The 22,996-nt window shown below is 34.2% G+C and overlaps 1 protein-coding gene across 1 annotated transcript; it reads left to right on the top strand.

Moving 5' to 3' along the window:
* The first annotated feature begins 16,831 nt into the window (after positions 1-16,831).
* On the top strand, positions 16,832-17,706 carry LOC116132168. The gene is made up of 2 exons (XM_031417827.1): positions 16,832-16,989; positions 17,077-17,706. The coding sequence occupies exons 1-2, from the start codon at positions 16,875-16,877 to the stop codon at positions 17,451-17,453; spliced, it is 492 nt and encodes a 163-aa protein (XP_031273687.1). The 5' UTR covers positions 16,832-16,874; the 3' UTR covers positions 17,454-17,706.
* Positions 17,707-22,996: the final 5,290 nt, after the last annotated feature.

Raw genomic sequence — 22,996 nt, 5'->3', positions numbered from 1 at the left:
TTTTTTAAGTATTTTTTTTGGTAATTTGAATTGTTCTATGTAAAAATGAGATAGTACTTATTAATTTTGATTGATGTATAATTTATATAGTTAAACTTTTTTACCTATTAAATGTATTCACAACTTTGTTATGTTCTCCTTTATGAATAAATTTAGGTTAATATATATTTAAAGGACCTTTTATATAAGTATGATATTATTGTGGGATGTGAAGAAATCATGGCATGAGGCAAGTACTGCAAGGGAGACTGTTGAGATGGATCAGTTATATATAGACATTCAAAAGTTTATTACAGACTGACAGTGCCATAAGATTGAGATACATTCTGTTACATTTGGGGGAAACTTTTGACTTTTTCTTTCAGAGGATAAAATATAAGTTAAAGGTTCAGGGGAATGATAGGTTGAACGAAACATGAGTGGTGTCTAAAACTCTGCTTCAGAGAAAGTCTAAATAATGATTAAGATAATCTGAACAAACTGTGTATGTAAACCTTAGACTGAAAATTATACACAGCTTGTTCAGAAATTACTTTGATCATGGGTGCTCTCGGACCAGCCCCCTAAAACTTGTGCTGAAGGCATATGACATGGAGTTACATGTTGTCTATTGTATAACTGGAAGGTCCATTGTTCAATGGTTGTCTGCAGCTCAGCAGCGCATTTGTAAATTTAGTATGATAAAATATTTGCTGAAATGGACTTTAAGTCATGATTATTAGTTGCTTTTTCATTGTTTTTTGTCATTTGCTCCTGCTCTCTTTGTGTATGAATTAGTTCTATGTCTTAGTGCTTTTAAAGGCCCTTATTATCATATCGTTTGTGCAGTAAGAATTTGCAAATACTCTCAAAGAGTTGGAGGGAAAGCTGAATCAATACTGTATGAAGGAAAGACTCACCCAGATTTGTTTGTTAGGTAAGGGATCAGTCTGATGTGTTCATTTTGGTTTTCTTGGCCAATTATTGTTTGTCTTGGGAAATGAAAGGGATTGTTTGTAATTATATTTAATAGTATTATTTTTACAAAAACAGTCTTCAATATTCTTTCAGCATCCTCCATTATTTTTCTGAATTTCAAGTTACATGTAGTTATATTCCATGGAGAGAAACTCCAAATCAAGTCCTTCCATTCAAGAGAGCATAAAATAATGTATGAAGATTGACCTGAAAGCATCCTGACTCAGTAGAAAGTATAAAACTGTTTGCAGTATGAGCACAACCTACTGCAAATGATCTCTTTAATGTCCGAAAGTGGTTGTTTCAAGATTTTGAATAATGTTTTACTTCTTTGTCAGAGAATTCTCACTGTTCTTGTAGACCAGAAATGGTATTGTAAAAGTTGGATGAAGTAAAGCTTAACGAATCAGTTCCCCCTGCTACCTTGATGATGAAGTATTTTCATTGACTAAATTAATGTCAAGGGTCTTAAGGCTAGTAGAAAGACCTCATTCAACCAGAACAAAATCAAACTATGCTCAAAGTTATACACAAGCTTTATCTGTGATATCTTTCTGAAAAAAGAAAGCTATAAAAATCTGTGTTTGCTCAGTTATTTAAATTCTATGCTTGGTCAACTCACTCTACACAGGATCTAATGAGAGGTGGCAGAGATGACATGTTTGAAGAATTAGTTGCCATGTTCATGCTGAAGACAGAGATAACAAAGCTTCATTACTCTGAATTCTCCTGCCTTCTCCGATATCAATTCTGTTTATTCCACCTCAAACAGTAGTTGCCGCAAGTTAGGTGAGGTTCATAGTCTAGTAATGTATGTTAATATTTTAAATTTATCCATATTAATTATCATTATTTTTTTCTCTCAAGGTATATAGATTAATGTTAAGTAAATATGTAGATAATTAATAATATTAGTTGATGTTGAAGGTGCATGCAGTCGAGGGAAATGGAAATAGTGGAGAAAACGGACAAAGCAAAACCGAGTTCGTGGGAGTCGATCACCCCACAGCCCAATCTGCGGCTGGACAAAGTCCTCCCGGAGCTCATGGGAGAGCGAAGTGTACAGCGAAAAGATATTGGAGTTGCAAGGCAGTATAGCTAAGCATACTGGCGCAATTTACAATGGACAGTGCCACCATGATCCCTCAATAATTAACTAATTGTCGTAGAACAAAAGCAGGCAATCTGCTCAAGGTTGGAAGCAAAAGTTTGTTAATTTATTTAATGCAATAATCATCCAGCGATCATTTGAAATCTCATGTAATTTTCCGTTTGCGTACAAATGGTAATATATGTTAAAAAAGTTGAATTAACGTTACTATTTGCATTAAGAACCACAAACAAGTTGAATTACCGTAATTTATAATTGACTGAAGGCTTTATGGTCCAAACTGTGAAACTTTCAACACAGTAGAGAGAGAAAGATGACTGTAAAGGGAATTGCGAGAGGATGAAGAAAGGAAAAACAGAGCACTAAAATCCTTTCATATTTCACTGCGTGAATAGTAAACTATTACAAACTTTATACATGCAGATCATCTTCTCCACCGTTTGATCACTAACAAACTAACTAAATACAAGAGATATGGTTCGTTGATCGCAACTTGCGTCTCCACTTGTATCTGTTTTGAACTTGATTTCCCACTTACATGCCGTTAGTAGATGATGAGGCCAACTTGAGTGCAAGTGTTCCATTGCATGCCGTAGTGGTGATAAGAAGTGTGAACTGAAGTTGGCACAATTGACCCTGATGTGTTTTCTTCGGTTTGGATCTTTTGCTTAAGTGAAGTTTGATGTTTTGGTTTACACAAACTAACCCAGCCTCGTTAATCTTCACATTGGAAGGAATAAAATATGCAAACTTAGCACCCGATCTACAAACTAAAACAAGTTGGGATATACTGATTTTGCTCCCGCGCAAGTGAATTAAAATAGGTTTGAAATTAGAAGATTAAATTCCTACTTAATATGGGTTTTGATTTAATTTTTATATTGAGATATAAGTTAAGTATTGTTTTAAGTTGGGTTTGATAAATTTTGGTTAGTTATTGATTTAATTTTAAATGTTTAAAGAATGATGAAACCCTAAATTGTAAGGGATTTGGTTTGATTTTGATATATTAGTTAATTGCTTGATATTTTGCTTGAATGGTTAATTGCTTGATATTTAGAATTGATGAAACTCTAATAATCGTCAATGAAGCAATTATGCAACGCTTTTAAAATATGAAAAATCGTTGAGAATAATTCTAGAATTGATAATTTAGTATGTAAAACTTTTAAAAGTACAATTTTTATGCTTATTATTTTAGTTTATATTTTATTGTAAATTTATCAACTTTAATGTTTTGAACAATGTTTAGAAACCCAACCCAGGGTGAAACCCGGCCAGGCCATCGGGTCATGGGTTGATCGGTTTGACCCATACGTAGTCAAAAGTTTAAAATCTAACAAAAATACCCCTAAAAACCCCGTAAGTCCCTATAAGTTTGAAATCTTGTAAAAACACCCCAAACACCACCGTCGACATCGACGAATATGGTAGATTTCTAGCGACGACAACACTCCCCATCACCCAAAAAACACTCCCTTCAGTCTCCTGACCAAAACCCATCTCACCCCTCCCCTGTTAGCCTCCCAAATTGTCGACGACAATGGGCTTTATTTTGCGATTTTTGATGACAACATTCTGCGATTTTTAGTCGATTCACTCATCGAAAATCGACGTCATTGCCACCATTCTACTCACCGGCCATTCATCTTCAAAGGTCCTAACAATTTAGCTTTCAATTGTTCACGGATTAATGTCATAATGTCTAGGGTTTTGATTGAGTTGAAAATTTTGTAACCCAACCTGATAAAGGCGGCGAGTCATAGTTGAATCGGTTCAATTGGCTGGGTCAATTCGGGTTCCTAATCACTAGTTTTGAACCCACTCACTAAGAATCATGGCTACATCACTGGTCGGAACCCTTTGCTTTTTTACCATCAGGCCACTCAGTGGTGGTTAAATGGGTGTTAGTTCTTATGATAAAATGTGATACATGAAAAACCCAAGTAGAGTTGGACTCATCGTGAAGTAACTCCTCATCAGTTTTTCACGCTCTTCATCATCCAAAACACTTCTTCTCGGTTATAGAATAATCAACTTCACTCAACTCTTACGTTTAACTCAAGTTATTTTTATTTTTAGTTAAATAATTTTATAAGCAGTGTTATTATCCCTGAATCGGGAAGAGGTTTGTGTTTTTCTCAGTATTGGCCCACAAGTTTAAAAGATACCTCACCTTCCCACAGATTTAAAAAATTCTCTCGAACCTCCCCTCTCCACTATTTGCTAACAAAATCTCCTAGGTTACTATATTTTTCTTAAAGAATAATTCTCTAAACCTCCCATGTATATCTATATTAAAAAAGCCCCTTGAGTATTTGAAATTATTCTCAACCCCCAGTCAGTAAAACCAAGTTGCTCTTAACTTCGAAGCCAATAAAATAACTTATTTACCCCTAATTACACTAAAATAAAAAATAATAATAAAAACTATCTATATACTTAGGGGGTTTAGTGTACTTTTCCCTTAACCAACTTTGTTAACAAAGGGTGGATAGGGAAGTTTTGAAAGAAGTATTAAAATATGAGGGGAGGTGAGGGATACTATTTTAAACTTGTGGGGTGTCCCTGTGCAAAACACAAACCTTAGGTGAGCGGAGGGAAGATAACCCTTATAAGTATCTTTAAAATAATCTCAACCTGACAAACATAAAGTCGTCTAACGTTAGAATCAAGCTATCTTTTTAGTTTTTAAGATGTTGTGCAACCTATCTAGGCATAAAACCCCAAAATCAAGTTAAAGACGGATTCAAGCTTCAAAAATAATGTTTTGTATAGAGTAAACGATATACTCCCCCCTTCAATGTTTAGCAAAATCTCAAGTTGATATCTTTGATTGTATTTATTTCAGATTCTCACCCTTAAGTTAATATCATTAGTGATTGTTAGAGATGGTCGAAAATGGTGAGTGAGGTCAGCAAGTGAATGTATGAGTTTTGTAAAGGAGATTGTGGAGAGTCGAATGGTGGTCTCATAAGTGATTTTGGACTTCAAAATCGGCTGAAACAATAAAAAACCGTCAACTTTTTTGCATATGATACTTTGTCTAAATTGTGGGGAATTCATTAAAATAAAGGAAGCGATATTACTTTAAGAGTAGAAATCTGAAATAAATGCAACTAGGGGTATCAACTTGGGATTTCTCTAAACCTCAGGTGAGAATATGTGGTTTGGTCTGTTGTATATGATAGTATGTCTAGATTATGCAAGCTAACAACAAAAAGGTAGCACGAGCTTTGAAAAAGTCATATAAACAATAACATTGATCAGGAATATGAGACTCAGTTCTCTCGTCCAAATTACACGGCTTACTAGTGACATCATTTTTTGAATGACACTATATATGCTAATCTCTTATCTCAACTCTTGTATTCTAATTAAGATAAGGGATAAATTAGTTAAACATATCAAAGATGTGATACTAAAAATCAAATTCATGTAATATATATAACATCTTTTTACTAATAAAATTTGGAAAAAGTCTTTTATTCTAAAAAAAAAACTAAAACCGCTAATGGACAAATCACATTTTTGCTATATTATTTCTTTTCTTTTGTATATTAAATCCGAATTCGACACTTTAAAATGATGCTAATGGTTATGTTGGAAATTCAATTATTGGGATGAGTTGACGCTTAACGTATAGGTAAGCAACATCACATCATCACATGCATGGTTATACACTACTTAATCTGTCATATTTCCTAGACCCACCCTGGTCTAGTCTTCTAATAAAATTGTCACAAGCTAATCCACATTAACATACAAAAATGCACTGCATCAAAGTTTCCGTGATAAGTGGTCTGGACAAAGTAATAAAGACCTTAATAATCCAACTGAATTTGTCAAATCAATCCCTTTTTAGTTCCCTTCTCTTTAATGCAAACTAATGAGTAGTCAAAGCTATGTTAATGTAAAATGCAAACGTATTTTATCCCTGAATTAATTTTTCAAATTAAGGATTATGTAATCACCACCTCCCTCAAATGTGTTGACACAGCTTTTGGGTCAATTTAACAACTGCAATTTGGGATATGTTTCTGGTACAGCTTATAAATACATGCAAAAGCAGACTACGTCAGCCTTAAAAAAGAGGCAAACTAATTAAATTAAGAAATGGAGAGGCAGAGTGCTTCTCCTCTCATTTACGGATTTGTCTTAATCACAGTTCTCTATTTCATCCCAAGTTGGCTTGCCGCAAGAAAGTTATTAGATTCTCCTCCTCAAAACAGTATGTATCCACACTCTCTTCTCTCTGTGCATCGAATTTAATTATGTCTACATATATTTTGTGGGTTATTTGTTGTGGCAGATACTGTTTGTGGTTATGAACATGATAACCAAAGCAAAGCGGCGTTCGTGCTAGTGTATCGAATTATGCTGGTTCCGCCAGTGGTGATACTCCTTCTGGGCCACCTTCTCCCATTTTATTCGAAAGATTAGATAGTGTAAGTAATGGGAGTCAATCTCAAACAATTACTACTGCTTGTCAAAATAAAAACACTGTTTCTGTTCAGAGGAGTAATTCTAATCGCAAATGTGTATATAAGGAGTTGACGGTTATGGTAATATATATTATATTATTGCTCCTTGCAATAATAATGCTAACGAGGGAGGACACGAGAATTACGAAAAATATTATGCCCCGCCACTATCACGATCATTATCACGACCCTCCTGGTTCAGAGGACCAAAATCAATTTATCCTTAGTCTTGTTGCGAGCTCATAGTCATCGATATATAGAAAAATTAACAAACTAAGGCAGGCAGTATGGGGTTTTCGATAATTGCGGTTACTCAACTGTAGATGCTTAGAGTACTCTCTAGGCAAGCCCATTCAGTTCCTTTGTGTATTTTGATATGATTCCGGTGATGGTGTCATAATAAGAGCTCCTTCTTATTGTTTGAGTGTGGAAAAACTACCTTAGATAATTTGACAATAATTTAAAGGTTGTGAAGAGATAATAAACTAGCCTTAAAACTAGAAAAAATTAGATGTTAAGTTTGTAACACTCTCAGGTGAACAATAATTAATATTGGATTTAATTATTTTAATGAGTTGATTTTTTCATTTGAAGTATTGATATTTTGATTTCATATAACCCAAATCTAAAATTACTTGTATTTGCAAGAAACAAATCATTTATAAGAACTAAAATTTTCAAATAACATTACCACTCAAAAACATAGTAATTCTCTAAATAATAACGAGACTAATTAAGTTATATATATATAATAGAACTAATTAAGTGAATTAGTTTGATGGCAACAGATTATTTTTAAGGAATCTGCAATAAGTTTAACTTAGCTTTGTCAGCAATACCACTCTTTCAACTATTGAAGAGAATGGAGAATCAATAAGGTGTCTAGTTTAAGGGAAGATGTTGATAAAAGAAGAAGAAGAAGAATGTAGGCTCTCGGTTTTGAGTAGTCTGGGGTTTTCAATATTTGTAAGGCATAAGTGTAATACGCAGCGTTGTAGCAATATTATAAAAATGCTGCGTTTCCTGATGGCTGTATATATAAAAAGACAGCCTTTCTTCCTTTGTACTCAGTTAGTTAGAAAGTGAAAAATAACAGAATCCTTTCTGTAGAACTCACACGTTTCTTGCTCTGTTTTTCTGCGTGTTTCTCTTCTAGAATTTTCACTTCATCTCAGAAACTTTTCATGGTATCAGAGTCCTAGACTAACGTATAAGGTTGATCTTTTGCTTAAACTCCTCTGCAAATTTCTTTCTTTTTCTCTTCAAACAAAGAAAAAAAAAATATGGAAACTGGACCAGTTGTTGTTACAAGTCCAAGCACGTTACCTACCTTGCCTTCACTCTCCCTGAAACTTCAAGAAAGAAACTACACTTTCTGGAAATCTCAAATCTTGCCAGCCTTGAGCTCACATGGTTTGGATGTCTTTGTTACTGGAGAAAAAGTATGTCCACCAATGTTCTTAATTGTTACATCTGAAGAAACATGAGAAAAGGTAAAGAAGTCTAACCCTAACTATTTCGATTGGAAAAAGGTTGATCAGTTTTTAGTAAGCGGGCTTCTTTCAACAGTTTTTGAGTCTATGTTTAGACATGTTGCTAAGTGTAGTATAGCCTATGAAATTGGGAGTATTTTAGAGTTGCATTTTCAATCAGTCTCTAAGGCTAGAACACTACACTTAAGGAACTTACTGCAGATAACTAAGAAGGATTCATTTTAGTTTTGCTAGTCAAGGATCCTTTACCTCTGTTACACCACAAACACATAATCCTGGCCAAACAAATGAAGTAGCATAGGCTATGCTGGTGACTCAGATGATGCCTGGACAGTTTATGCAGCAGACTAACTATGGTTGGGCTCATTCCTCTAATCCAATTGGCTCAGGTTCTTATGGTGGAAATCAACAGTTTATTGTCAATCCTACATAGCAACAGTTTGCTCAGGCTACTTACTCTAATGGTTCTAATGGCTCTTCCTCTAATAGTGTTAATCAACAACATGTTTTTAATACTAATCAAAATCAGTACAACACAGTTGGAATGTCTTCAGGCAGCACACCTGCAGAGGGAACTCATTTAATTTCTACTAGTCCAGTTGCTACTCCTCAGATAGTTGCTGATCAGACTTGGTATGTGGACTCAAGAGCCACAAATCATATCATCGGTGATCCAAGCAATCTGATCCTCAAGACTAACTATCTAGGAGGCTCAACAGTTCAAGTAGGAAATGGTCAGAATATCCCTGTCACACATACAGGTGAGTCCCTACTAACTTCAAACTAAGCACATAGAGTTTTATATCTTAAAAACATGCTATGTGTACCATATATTGCCAAAAATTTGTTGCGTATCTCTCAAATAACTAGAGATAATGGAGTTATAGTGGAGTTCTATGCTGACAAGTGCCTTGTTAAGGATAAATTCACCAAGGAAATACTGCTAGAAGGTAATCTGAAAGATGGACTCTACCAGCTTCAAACCTCCCTACCATCTGCAAAGCCATCTACCCTCACATCTGGAAATACAATGCAACATGCAATCTATCATGTTGTTGAATCTACTAATAAACACTCCAAGAATAGTAGCATGTTACCCTTTGCTGTGTCTAATAATAATTCAGTAAAGGAGAGTAATCCCAGCTCAAGCATGTCCAACAATAGCAAGGATAACAGCACCCTTCAACCTGGAAATTCTAGTAGGTCCAGCAGCTACAATACTATCAATACTACTCACTCTGAAAAACCTTGTAAATCTTTGGCATGCCTAGCTAGGACATCCACAAGAGAAAACTTTGAGATTTGTGTTGAATAAAATCCATGTAAATGACTCTATTGCTAATAAAACTTTTTGTGAGGCCTGTCAATTTGGGAAGATGCATCAAGCTATTTTTCCTGTTTTTGATTTTCAAACTCATTATGCTCTTGAACTGGTATATTCATATCTGTGGGGGCTTGCTCTAGTATGTTCATCTGAGGGATATAGATATTACATGTTGTTTGTAGATGATTATAGCCGGTATATGTGGATCTATCCTCTCAAAGTTAAATATGAAGCTCTTAAAATTTTTACTCAGTTCCATGTTTTTGCTGAGAAACAACTAGGTGCTAAACTAAAGAGCTTACAAACTGATTGGGGAGGTGAATTCGGGCCCTTTACTCAGTATTTACAAACACATGGTATAGCCTTTAGACATCCTTGCCCCTATCTACACCACCAAAATGGGAGAATAGAAAGGAGGCATAGAACCATCACAGAATTTGGCTTAACCTTGTTAGCACATGTAGGTATGCCTCTTAGTTTGTGGTGGCAAGCTTTTACAATAGCAACCAACTTGATTAACAGGCTGCCATCAGCTCCTCTTGTACATATGTCCCCATTCCAGAAACTACTCAATCAAGAACCTTTGTACACTGAGTTAAAGGTCTTTGGATGTTGTTGTTATCCTTTCATCTGTCCATATCAGAAGCATAAATTCTCCTATCACACTGAAAAGTGTGTCTTCATAGGACTTAGCAATGCTCACAAAGGTTACAAATGTTTATCCTCCTCAGGAAAAATTTACATTGTTAGACAAGCTAAGTTTAATGAGATTGTATTTCCCTTCAAAGAAGGTTCTAAATGCTTCCTGTTCAAAGACACTGATACTGTAGATTCAGCCTTAAAAGGTTTAGAAAATGCTTATATTGACACATCCTGGAGTCTTGCTCACTGCAGTATTCCCAGCTTAGAAAAAGATAGCTATATTTCTGGTGATACTTTCATATCAGCATGTGACTCTGATAATGTATTAACAGCTGATGAATTACACTCCAAACAGGGACATCATCGAGTTCAGATAACAGACTCTGCTACTAAGAATCTTGATGAAATTGCTGATGCAGATTTTACCACCAATACAATGAGGACACATACAAATACTCCAGCCCCAGATGAACTTGTTAATGCTCCAACTTCAACTACTCATGAGGTTCTGGATAATTCTGTTAATGATCAGCATAGAGCTCAGAAGTCAGGTTCTGCATATAATAAGGTTCAAGAGGTTCAAAACTCTATGCTTGTCCTGGTATTCAGTTGGAGGTAGTCTTACCTATCTCTCGGTCTCAACCAATCTTGAATCAACATCTTATGATTACAAGATCAAAAAGTTCAAACTTAACCTCTGTAGGACAAGCTTTCATAGCCACTCAAAGTATTCTTAATGAGCCAACAACTGCTGCTGAAGCATTGATCATACTCGAATGGAAGTTTGCAATGGAAGATGAGTTTAAAGCCTTGATGAAGAATGAAACATGGTCTCTAGTACCTTATACACTAGATATGAATATAGTAGGGTGTAAATGGGTGTTTAAGACAAAGTTGAAGCCTGATGGAACCCTACAAAAATACAAAGCTAGACTAGTAGCTAAAGGGTTCCAACAAACTCCTGGACTTGACTACTTTGACATTTTTTCACCGGTTATCAAGCCTGCTACAATAAAGATTATTTTGTCTCTTGCAGTGCATAATCAATGGAATATTTAGCAGATTGACATTAATAATGCCTTTCTCAATGGTGACTTGATAGAATCAGTTTTCATGAAGCAGCCTGAAGGTTTTACTGACTCCAAGCTTCCTCATCATGTTTGTAAGCTTAACAAAGCTTTGTATGGTTTAAAGCAAGCCCCTAGGGCATGGTTTGATAAACTGAAGCACTCCTTGCTTGATTGGGGTTTTGTCAGCTCCATATCAGATTCAAGCTTGTTTTATTTGAAACAAGGTTCCCAAATCATCTATCTTTTAGTATATGTAGACGATATACTAATTATGGGGACAGATTCTTTACTAATCAATCAGATTGTGGAAGATTTAAATCAAAAGTTTGCCTTCAAAACTCTTGGTGCCCTGAATTATTTTCTTGGCTTTGAGGTACAAAGAGATCAATCCGGACTGTTTCTTACTCAGTCAAAATATGCTCATGATTTGTTAGTTAAAGCTGGAATGGCAGATTGTAAACCATGTCAAACTCCGATGGCCTTAGGTACCAAGTTAAGTAAAGAAGATAGTACCTTGTTTGATCAACCAACATTATACAGAAGCATTGTAGGGGGTCTGCAGTGCCTTACTCATTCAAGACCCAACTTATCTTTTGCTGTAAATAGATTAAGTCAGTTCTTACAATATCCTACCATTGCTCACTGGACAGCATGCAAAAGGGTTCTAAGGTATATCAAAGGCACAAGTAAGCATGGTTTGATCTTTCGAAGAAATCAAAATTTTCTCTTAGAAGGATATGCAGATGCTGATTGGGCGAGTGACATAGGTGACTGAAGATCAACTTCTGGTTATGGAATTTTTCTAGGAGGTAATCTGGTGTAATGGTGTTCTAGGAAGCAAAGAGTAGTGGCCTTGTCCTCCACAGAAGCAGAGTATAGAACTCTGAGTCAGGCTGCTACAGAATTGGTATGGGTTCAGAATCTTTTCAAAGAACTTGGTTTACAAATAAATAGAACTCCTGTACTCTGGTATGATTATATGAGTGCAGGTGCTCTATCTTCCAACCCTGTTTTCCATGCTAGAACTAAACACATCGAGATAGACGTTCATTACGTATGAGAATTAGCAGCTGAAAGGAAGTTGTGTGTACAATATGTTGTGTCTGAGTATCAGATTGCTGATGTTCTTACAAAGCCTCTCTCTGGATCACTGTTTGAGCTACTTAGACACAAGCTAAATGTTGTTGCATCTCTAAATGATTCACACTCTATCATTGAGCAAAATCAACACTCTCAACATAAATCTGGAAGTCAACAACATAAGCTTATCTTATGGGATGATATTGAGAAGGATGGAGAATCAAAAGAGTGTTCAGTTTAAGGGGTGATATTGACGAGAATAGAGAACCAAAAGGTGTTCAGTTTAAGGGTGATATTGAAGAGAATGGAGAATCAATAAGGTGTCTAGTTTAAGGGAAGATGTTGATAAAAGAAGAAGAACAAGAATGTAGGCTCTCGGTTTTGAGTAGTTCGTGGTTTTCAATATTTGTAAGGCATAAGTGTAATACGCAGCGTTTTAGCAATATTATAAAAACGTTGCGTTTCCTGATGGCTGTATATATAAAAAGACAGTCTTTCTTCCTTTGTACTCAGTTAGTTAGAAAGTGAAAAATAACAGAATCCTTTCTGCAGAACTCACACTTTTCTTGCTCTGTTTTTCTGCGTGTTTCTCTTATAGAATTTTCTCTTCATCTCTGAAACTTTTCATCAACACATGGTTATAATATTTTATCTGTTGTATACCAAATCCAAATTCAATACTTCAAATGATGCTAATGACTATATGAGAAAGTAGATAATTGAGGTTACATTGATATCAATTATATCTAGCTAATTCCCACATATTATCAAATCATTTATTCACGATAATATTAGCATCGGGTTTTTTTTAATTTAGATAATACCCTACATCACATGCATGTTTATACGACTTAATTTCTCATATTTCCAAGACTCACCATGGTCAATGTCTTTCTTATTTCTATCACTAGCTATCTACATACACTTGATCAAACTAAGTTTCCCTGATCAGTGGTACTGGACGAAAGTTAATAAACTCATCAAATGATATACACCTTTCCCTTTCTTTGATAGAAATAAATTAGCTAGAATGTTAATGTAACATACAAACATATTTTATCCTTGGATTAATTTTCGATTTAAAGAGTTATGCTACCATGCACGGTGCACCTACCCCAAATTATTTTTATTTTATTTTATATATAACCGGAGTATCTAGACTAGATTGCGTATACCTCAACTCATCGACAAGGTCAATTAAACATCCTACAAACCTAATAAGCATACACAAATATTTTCCTTTGTGTTTATATATTCACGCTATTCTTATATCACATAGGTAGATTTGTATGTAGATGGTTTTAATAGATTCAATAGAATAAACTGTGAAATTATTTTATATTCATAGAAATACATTACACGCATTTTTTTTATTTTGTAAGAACGCCTAATATATTTACATTATTTTTTTATTTGGGTGTAAATTATAAACGTAACCGTAAAATAAATACTGCATATTCATTATTAATTCGTTCTTTTAACTTTTTTCTATGTTTACAAGTGGAGAAGAATAGTTATTTTGGGCCGATTGGACATCAGTTGATTTTACAAATATGGGCCGGAGTTATTCAAGGAGATATAATAATTTGTCGTATTATTTTTATTTGTATATTTCTTATAATTTTGACTTATTAGAATTTCATTTTTTGTGTTTTGTTGTCAACAGGTGATTAGGTTCTTACTGAAGATCAAAAGAGGAAAAGTTAAAAGATTAAGATATTGAACATAATATTCAAAAGTTATTTTTTTTTTTTTTTTTTTTTTTGTAATTTTGAATTATTCTATGTAAAAATGAGTAGTACTTTATAATTATAGATTGATGAATAATTTTATATGATTAAATTTTTTTTACATATAAATTGTACTCACAACTTGTTATGTTCTCCTTTATGAATAAATTTAGGTTATAGAAATCTAAGGTTTAGGCTATAGTAACTAATTTCTTGACTTAATCTGAGACACTAACTAACTACCTTTCATTTAATTTAATCTAACAGTTGAGAGAGGCTTATGAAATAAAACTGCATATATCATCCACACCAAATAATTTCCTGAAATCCAAAACATCTTTATCTTCAGCCAGGATTATCCGTAGAACAAGATTGTAGTCCTTCACACTTTTAAATTCTAATTTTTTTCTAAAAAATATAATCTAAAGCAAGTATGTTCAAGAAATAACAGATACATATCAAACATGAAATATAGAAATTTTAAATTATTTTCATACAAATTTAGGGCAAATGTTCAGTAAGAAATACATGCATGAAATAATAAATCTGAATGAAATAAAGAAAAATAGAATATATATATAGTAAAACTCCTCTATAGTCATAATGGTGGGATTAATTAATTTTATTACTATGAAGAGATTATAACTTAATAGAAGTGTGATAACAAATATTAATTTTAATTCATGTTTTAGTAGTACTATTAGGATTTAAATTGATGTTTAATTTTAGGATTTCAATTCAGCTTCAATTGCCTACTTTTGAACAGATAGAAGATCGTGTCTTAACCCAATAAGATAAGTGTCTTTGATAGAATTGTAATGCAGTTACTGCGTGGTCAAATTGATGTGAAGCTACAAACTATAACCAATTATTTTAATCATTAAAAAATTATGCAGCAAATTGATGTGAAGCCACATAATATTGTCAATTATTTTAATCATTACCAAATTAGGATCCCTGATGTCAATGAATTGCAAGTTATAAATGAAGTGGATAAGGAGAATCAAAGAGTTATTATAGAATTTAGTAATCAGATTCAACAACTTCATTACACTAATCAAATGGATATTAATATCTTTCTTAATCATCTAAATGAGTAATAAGTCATGAATGCTTTAACTAAAGAAAAAATCATTGCTACAATTAAACAAGAACATAAAGGAAATAATTGTTAAGGCCAAAAATTGTCCTCGACCCAAATAGGGAAACACCTCTAACAAAGATGGAAGCCTAGACCCAACCCCGATGGGGCCCAAATCAGAATTCCGCAGATGAGGCCCATTCGGTATGAAGTGCAGTCGGATTTTACCATCTGGACTCAGGCCTCTTGATCCTAGAACCTTCTAGGCTTACAGTCAACTCGGAGCCCACAGTCGCCTACGAATCACACTCCTACTCGGACTCTGATTAAGGAAGTCAACTACTATCCTAATTCCTCCAAGGTCCGTATTCGAGTCACGCTCGAACTCCCTTTCTTGCTGAGATAAGGGAGCCAAAGGTTACACCCTTTGGGAGAACTACCACTACGAGGACTCTCAGTCCCACCAGGATTGGAAGACCATACAGTCACTATTTAAACAGAGGTCAGCCCTCTCACAAGGGACAAAAACATTACACATTCAGACCTTAGAGTTCCCACTTAAGAACTTCGCATTACAGTCGTAGTCACAGTCCTCGACTAGACTTCTGGTAACTTTTCCTTTCCCTAACCCTCACTAAACTAGTCTCATTCAGTCTTACTGACTTGTGCATCGAAGTGCCTACGACAAACACCACCCCGGTGTTTTTCATCTACTTTACGCTTGTTTCCCATATGTGCAGGTGCAGCAGATCGCTAGTGGCTTCAACCTCACGGGATCAGTCCCTCTTTCCGTAACAGTAGATTTTTGCATCTACAATAATCATGAAGATGATAGTACGAAAATACAAAAATTTTTGTGTCAAGAAGTTCTAAACATACTTGAGAAACTAGAAATATTTGGTTTCAATAAGAAGATGTTCATGCTAGCGAGTAATCCATCCGCAAGTTAAAAGATATAGTAACAACTCTGAAGCATAAATCATTATCTCAAACAATTTTAGATAAATATTTTATTTCATCTTAAACATTTAATGTAATATAGTATATTTTTTCTTTGAAATATACAGATAATTATTACTATGTGGAAGCAATTTTTTTTAAGATAAGAATTAAAAAAATTATAACTTATTGCAATGTGGAATTTATTCTTATTTATAACTATCTTAAATTGGGAATAAAATATTTTATAATTATATAAAGTTTATTCCTATATAGAGTATCATTATAGAGAAATTTTATTTTATATATATATATATATGACTTAATTTTCTTTTATTATATATATATGACTTAGTTTTCCGCCGTGTTCTATATTCGGACGTAGGTTTTGGTATTGTATTATCTGTACAACAACAAACGTAAGACGACAAATTTATGGCGTACAATTTGAGTCCCATTACGACATATTTCTGGCATTTTTTTAGGCAATTATTCCTGTGGGGCTACCATTCCCCGATTAGCAAGCAACATCACAGTACCACATGCATGCTTTTACTACTAATCTGTCATATTTCCTACTCCCTAGATCCACCCTGGTCAATTCTAAAAAATTTCTGCCACAAGCTACACGCATTAACATACAAAGATAACACAACATTGAAGTTTCCGCAATCAGTGGCATGGAAGAAATGAAAAAGACCTTAATAATTCAAATGAATTTGTCATCAACTCCTTTCTAGTTTCCTTTAACTTCTTTTATGCAAAACTAATTAGTAGTCATAGCTATGTTAATGTAACATGCAAACATATTTTATCCCTGGATTAATTTTTCAAATTAAAGAATTATGTAATTACCACAGCTTTTGGGTCAATACAATTTGGCATATATTTCTGGCACAGCTTATAAATACATGCAAAAGCAGACTACCTCAGCCTTAAGAAAGAGGCAAACTAAATTAAGAAATGGAGAGGCGGAGTACTTCTCTTATCATCTACGGATTTGCCTTAATCACAGTTCTCTATTTCATCCCAGGTTGCCTTGCCGCAAGACAGTTATTAGATTTTCCTCCTCAATACAGTATGTATATACACCCTCTTCTCTTTGTGCATCGAATTTAATTAGTTCTATAGGTGCATATTTTTTATAAGTTATTTGTTGTGGCAGATCCTGTTGGTGAAGATCATGAACATGATGACCAAAGTAAAAGCGGCGTTCACGGTAGTGTATCAGATCATGCTGGTTCCGCCACTGGTGATACTCCTCCCGGGGGAGGAGTCAACGGGCCACCTTCGCCCACCTCATATCAAATGAATAATAATCGTGTGACAAACGGGAGGAGTTGTCAAGTAGTTCAAACGGTTGACGCTTATGGTAATAAAAAAACTGTTACTTCTGGTAATGGTTGCAATAATAATGGTAATTACGTGGGCGGACAACAGAATGGCGAAGCATATTATTATGCCCCCCCACCGCCGGAGTATAATGGGTACCGTTATTACTACAGTCCTCGTTCAGAGAACGGAACCTCAGGTTACCCTTAGTCTGGTTGCGAGCTCATAGCCATGGATATATAGAAAAATTAACAAACTACGGCAGGCAGTATGGGCTTTTCGTTATTGTGACTGTTAAAATGAAGATGTTTTGTTCTCATGTTTGATCGATGTAAGCTAATGGAAATAACTTCACCTCCGTGTTTGGTTAGACTTCTCTAGGCAAACGCATTCAGTTCCTTCGTGTATTTTGATACGATTAAAGTGATGGTGTCTTAATAAGAGCTCCTTCTTATTATTTGAATGTGGAAAAACTTACTATTTTAGAATATTTGACTATAATTTAAAGGTTGTGAAAAGATTATATGCCTTAAAACTAGATAAATTTAATATTAAGTTCGTAACACTCTAAGGTGAACAATAATATTGGATTTGATAATGTTATTGGGTTGATTTTTTTATTTCAAAATATTTATATTTTGATTTCATACATTGATGTTTTAATAACCCAAATTAATAAAATTACATGTATTTGCAACAACAACAAAATGATTTATAAGAATTAAAATTTTCAAATAACACTACAGCTAAAAAAAACGTAATAATTCTCTAAATAATAATGAGACTAGTTAAATGATTACTACTGATAATGATAATAGATCTAATTAAGTGAATTAAATTGATAGCAATAGATCATTTTTAAGAAATCAGTGCAAAGTTTTACTTTGCTTTTGTCCATGAAACCACTCCTTCGAACACGCGGTTATAATATTTCATCTGTTGTATATCCAAACTCAATACTTCAAATGATGCAAATGATTGTATGAGAATACAAATAAATTGCGGTTGCATTCGTATCAATTAAATCTAATTCCCAATTTATCAAATGACTTATGCACGATAATATTAACAGATGGATTTGATAAAATTGTATTCGTAGCTTTCCCTTGATAGAAAAAATGACCATATAAAACATGCATGCCTATGAACTTAATTTGTCATATTTCGAAGACCCACCCTCGTCAAGGTTTTTCTTTAATTTCTGTCACAAGCCACTCAAACATACACTATTTCAAAATTTAGTTTCCGTGTTCAGTGGTACTGGACGAAAGTCAATCAACTCATTGTTTGGACAAAAAATGGTATTGGACCCAGTAGTACTTGACTCCTCCTCGAAGACTATCAATAGACGGTCCCGTGCCGCAACCCAACTTTGGTTGGGCTTATGCCAAAAGCCCACTGTGGTTGGCCTGAAGGCTTAAGGTTTAGTGCCACAGTCCAACTTCAGTTGGGCCTACATAAAAAACTCATCCTATGAGAGAAACATCTAGCAAGATAGCCCATTTTGTAAGAAGAACCGCTTTATGGGTCGGACCATTCTACCAGTCAGTTCATATCATAAGTTAGTCTACTCTACAAGTTGGGCTACCCTACGAATTGGGTCAACTTATATTTTGGGTCACTCCACATGTTAGGCTTTTCTACATTATAAGTTATCTTAAGCTCCAATCCATCAGTCTACAATGTATGTTTATCCCACAATAGGACTCTAAGTCTCATACATATCTTAGTTCATCCGATCCAAGACTCCTAGTCTTATATGAATTAGTACACTTAATCCTCCATGAATTAGTACCACGAGTTTTTTGTTTATTCAAACTCCTACTGTGAGAACATCTAGTTTTACTAGGACTCAAACTACCTCAACTCATTATATAAGTAGAGGTCAAACCTCTCATTATGCATTCAATCACAACCCATCTTACTAGCTTACTATGTTCTTGATCTCACGAACCACTACCTTTCCCTGCTTGTAGAGTCGAGTTTCGACCACTCTACACTAGTAATTGTCGTAGATCTAAGTTTCGGCCACTTTACGTTGATAAGTTGCGTCTTAGTTTCACACTTCCGATAAACTCTTTCTCGCTTTCAGTCTTTCTAAATATCTCACAACTGTGCTAACTTAAGTGTCGAAGTGCCTATGGCCGCATCACACCGGTGTCCCCAAGTGCTTCACGTTCACTCTTCTTTATATCTAAAGGTCTACGAGATTGTCAATGACTCATTCCTCACACGATCAAATCCAAAGTATTTTCCAGTAGATTTTACTGTTTACACTCATCAAATATGATAAAAGTTGTAATAGCCGCTTTCTACTCAAATACTCATAAAACATGTACATAATAAAATACATATAAAATAGCATAAAAAGGTTGGGCCCAAATTTTTCTTTTATTAAACATATACATTCTTTATACAAAAAGTTGTATCATGTACAAATGATCAAAACAAGATGGACAGTGTAGCCATTTCCCTTCGCTCGCCGATGCCCATACGACTATGTCCTCACCTAGATCCTGCAAAAACATGGAAAACAACGGGGTGAGCACAACTAATGCTTAGTAAGTAAATCCTCTACTCATCTATCCCCGTAACTCTCTCTCTCTCTAATTCTTTCCTTACAATTCTCGTTTACTCTCTCTTTTATACTTCTCTCTATTTTCTCTTTCTCATAACTCTTTTCTACTAACTCTCTTTAGTAAGTCACGGCCTTATCTTACCGGAGGCACGGCCGAGACTCGCTCCCGCTCTATGTGACTTCTACTCATTCTAGCCGATCGGACTCAGTTATGCATGGACTTAGAACCCTTGGCCATGTGAGTGTATAATCTCTCTCTCGGGTACTCTCGGGTATAGCCCTCATCCGCATGCACTCTCACGGGCTCACCACTTCTCTCTCTCATACTCATGCCGTTCTCTCAATGCGGCGTACATCACGGGTTCCCCATCGCACAACCTACTCTATGCTCTTTTCTCTCTTCTCTTTACTATTAGAGTTGCTTATTCTCAACATTCTCTACTCTTTCTCAAACTATTTCTCAATGCATAATCAATGCATATGGATGGCTCATGCTCATTAATGCACTCATGAAAAACACAAATGCAATGTTGCATCAAAGACAGTCATTCTGTGTAGATCACACTCAAGAAGGCATAACTTGAGTTATACACATCGGATTGCTACGATTTTTATCTCATTTTAAAGATTAGAGACAGGGCTATAACTTTTATGTTTTGGTCTAAATCTAGTTCAATCTGTAAGATGCCCAAAAATCACTTAGAAAGTCACAGCTGTGACAAGGCAGTTTGGTAACATGTTTTCACTTAGACATTTCATCAAGCAACTAATGTGCATATAAGAACTCTACTTTACTATAACTTTTATTCTCTTCTTAACCATCCAAAATGGGAGGAAAACTCCCTCATATAGTCATAATTCCTGCCAAGGAAAACACTCCTAAAAATATTCATGCAAACTCCTCCAATTTCAATTCAATTTCAATCTCTCTTCACACATCAAACACTTCTCATAATTAAAGTGTATTCAACAACCACAAAGCAAATATTCATCTCAACTCAATTCTCAATAACATAACATACTTATACATACATAAATCTCTACTCAATCTCTACTCAAATGATTTCTCAAATCTCAACTTAGGTTGGATTTATTTACCTTGTGAAAAAGTGACTTCTCTACCACTTTTCCTTCCCTTTGTTGTCTTGTCTTCTCTCTTCAACTTAAAACAACAACAAGAACAATAATAACAATATAAGACTTTAATATAACCATAAGCAAAACTCACATCTAAAGCAAGAATCCTTATCTTAGGATACTTGAGATGAAATTTCTACTAAAAGTACCCAAAAGCTCTCTTGAACTCTTTAGAAATCTTGGGAAAATTGAAAGGAAAAAATGAAAGGAAGCAGAGAATGAGAATGGCGGTGGAAATGGATGAAAATGAAGGGTTTATTTCACTTAAACTTTGTTTTAGCTTATATTATAACCTTCCTTTCCCATTTTGCCCTTACTCCTCCTTGGAAATTCCATCTATATCCTTTGATTCCTTTCACTCACACCTTCACACTAACCTATTATACATGAAATTTCCTTATATTTTACTCCCTACTTTTCCTGCTAATTAGGGGTAGAATGGTCATTGTGCCCCAAAAGAAAGAATTCTCTAGAAACCTCATTCAACTTTTCAACTGGCTCGTCGTTGCGGCGAAGAAACTTCCGTCGCCCTAGCGAAAAGTTACAGAGTCGACACCGCCTTACTCAAAGCCAACGTCACCGTGGCGAAGACTGAAATTCTAAGATTCCTCAAAACTCAACCAAATTTCAAGGCAAACACTCAACCGACTCAATTAAAGCTAAAATCAATGAACATTTAAGTAATACAGCGAATCTTGAATATGTACCTCAAGTGGGGCGTTACAAAAGTCTAATGAAATTTTATATCGTTTCCCTTTCTTTGATAGAAATAAATTAACTCGTATGTTAATAAATATACAAACATACTTTGTCCCAGGATTATTTTTCAATTTAAAGAATAATGCTACCACCTCCCCCAAATTTTCAAGTCCTCTGTGTCTATGAGTACGCACTGTTCTTATATCACATACTTAGGCAGTTATCTATATAGGCGTTTTTGATAGATATACATCTATGCAATAAAATAAACGGTGGAGTTATTTATGCTCATAGAAATGCTTTACACAGGCTTTTTTTTTTTTTTTTTTTTAAAGGTCGCCTATTATTTGATTTTAAAATTTGATATTTCATCCATTTTCAATAAAATCGTTTTTTTTTTTTAATTTGTTGTAGAAATTAATAATGTAATTCTAAAATAAATACTATTTCATTTGAGTGGAGCTATTCCTCACTAATAGATTTAAAGAAGCCCCGTTTTTTAAAACACCCCATTTCAAAGTTAAAAAAAAAAAAAAAAAAAAAATATTGTTATGGCACCCCATAAATTCCATAAATGCCTTTATTCTATTTTGTTATATTTTAAAAGAGTGAACATTTCATTCCCTTCACTTATGTTATATACCTCCTGGCTCCTACCATCATTATTCTTAAAATAAAACTTTAGACAATTAATTTGAAAATTCAGAAAAAAATAAAAATTAAAAGAAGTCTTTACAAATAATCCCAAGAACATAATATGGTTAAACGACAATATATACACACACAGACTTTGAAGAAAAAATAAAAATAAATTTATATGTGAAATAACTAAAAACTTGTAATTTTATACTATTTGTAAGTTGATAAATCTCATTGCAGATCTTCTTTATCCCTTAAACTATCATTTTTGTTCTAAGAATGATTTTAATAGCTAAAAACAATTAGAGTTTATGAGAAAATAATGAGGTGTCAAAAGCATTTGTAAAGAATAAAAAAATTAAAATTAATTTTAATATAAAGATAAATTTATTATTATAAAATTGATTAAAAATGTGATTTCTTTAATCCAAAAGTGGGGTGTCAATAAATCCACTTCTTTCATTTTCATTACCATCTTATTTTTAACTTTTTGGATCTTTAAAAGTGGACAAGATCATTCATTTTGGGCCCATTAAACATCAATTTATTTTACAAATATGGACTGGAGTTGTTGTGGGATATATAGCTTGTGGTATCTTTTATGTTTAAAATATAATTGATAATACAATCTCTCTTTAAAAATTAACATAAACATTTTAGGGTGCTCATTTAATCATCAGGATTAGACACTGTTGATGCT

The sequence above is a fragment of the Pistacia vera genome, unplaced genomic scaffold (genome assembly GCF_008641045.1).
Source record: "Pistacia vera cultivar Batoury unplaced genomic scaffold, PisVer_v2 Contig249, whole genome shotgun sequence".
Taxonomy (NCBI): domain Eukaryota; kingdom Viridiplantae; phylum Streptophyta; class Magnoliopsida; order Sapindales; family Anacardiaceae; genus Pistacia; species Pistacia vera.
This window is presented reverse-complemented; position numbering and strand designations above follow the sequence as displayed.

Coding starts and splice junctions, on each gene's coding strand:
- LOC116132168 (XM_031417827.1), top strand. CDS start 16,875: ATGGAGAGGCGGAGTACTTCTCTTATCATCTACGGATTTGCCTTAATC. Junction 16,990..17,076: donor AGATTTTCCTCCTCAATACA/GTATGTATATAC, acceptor TTGTTGTGGCAG/ATCCTGTTGGTGAAGATCAT.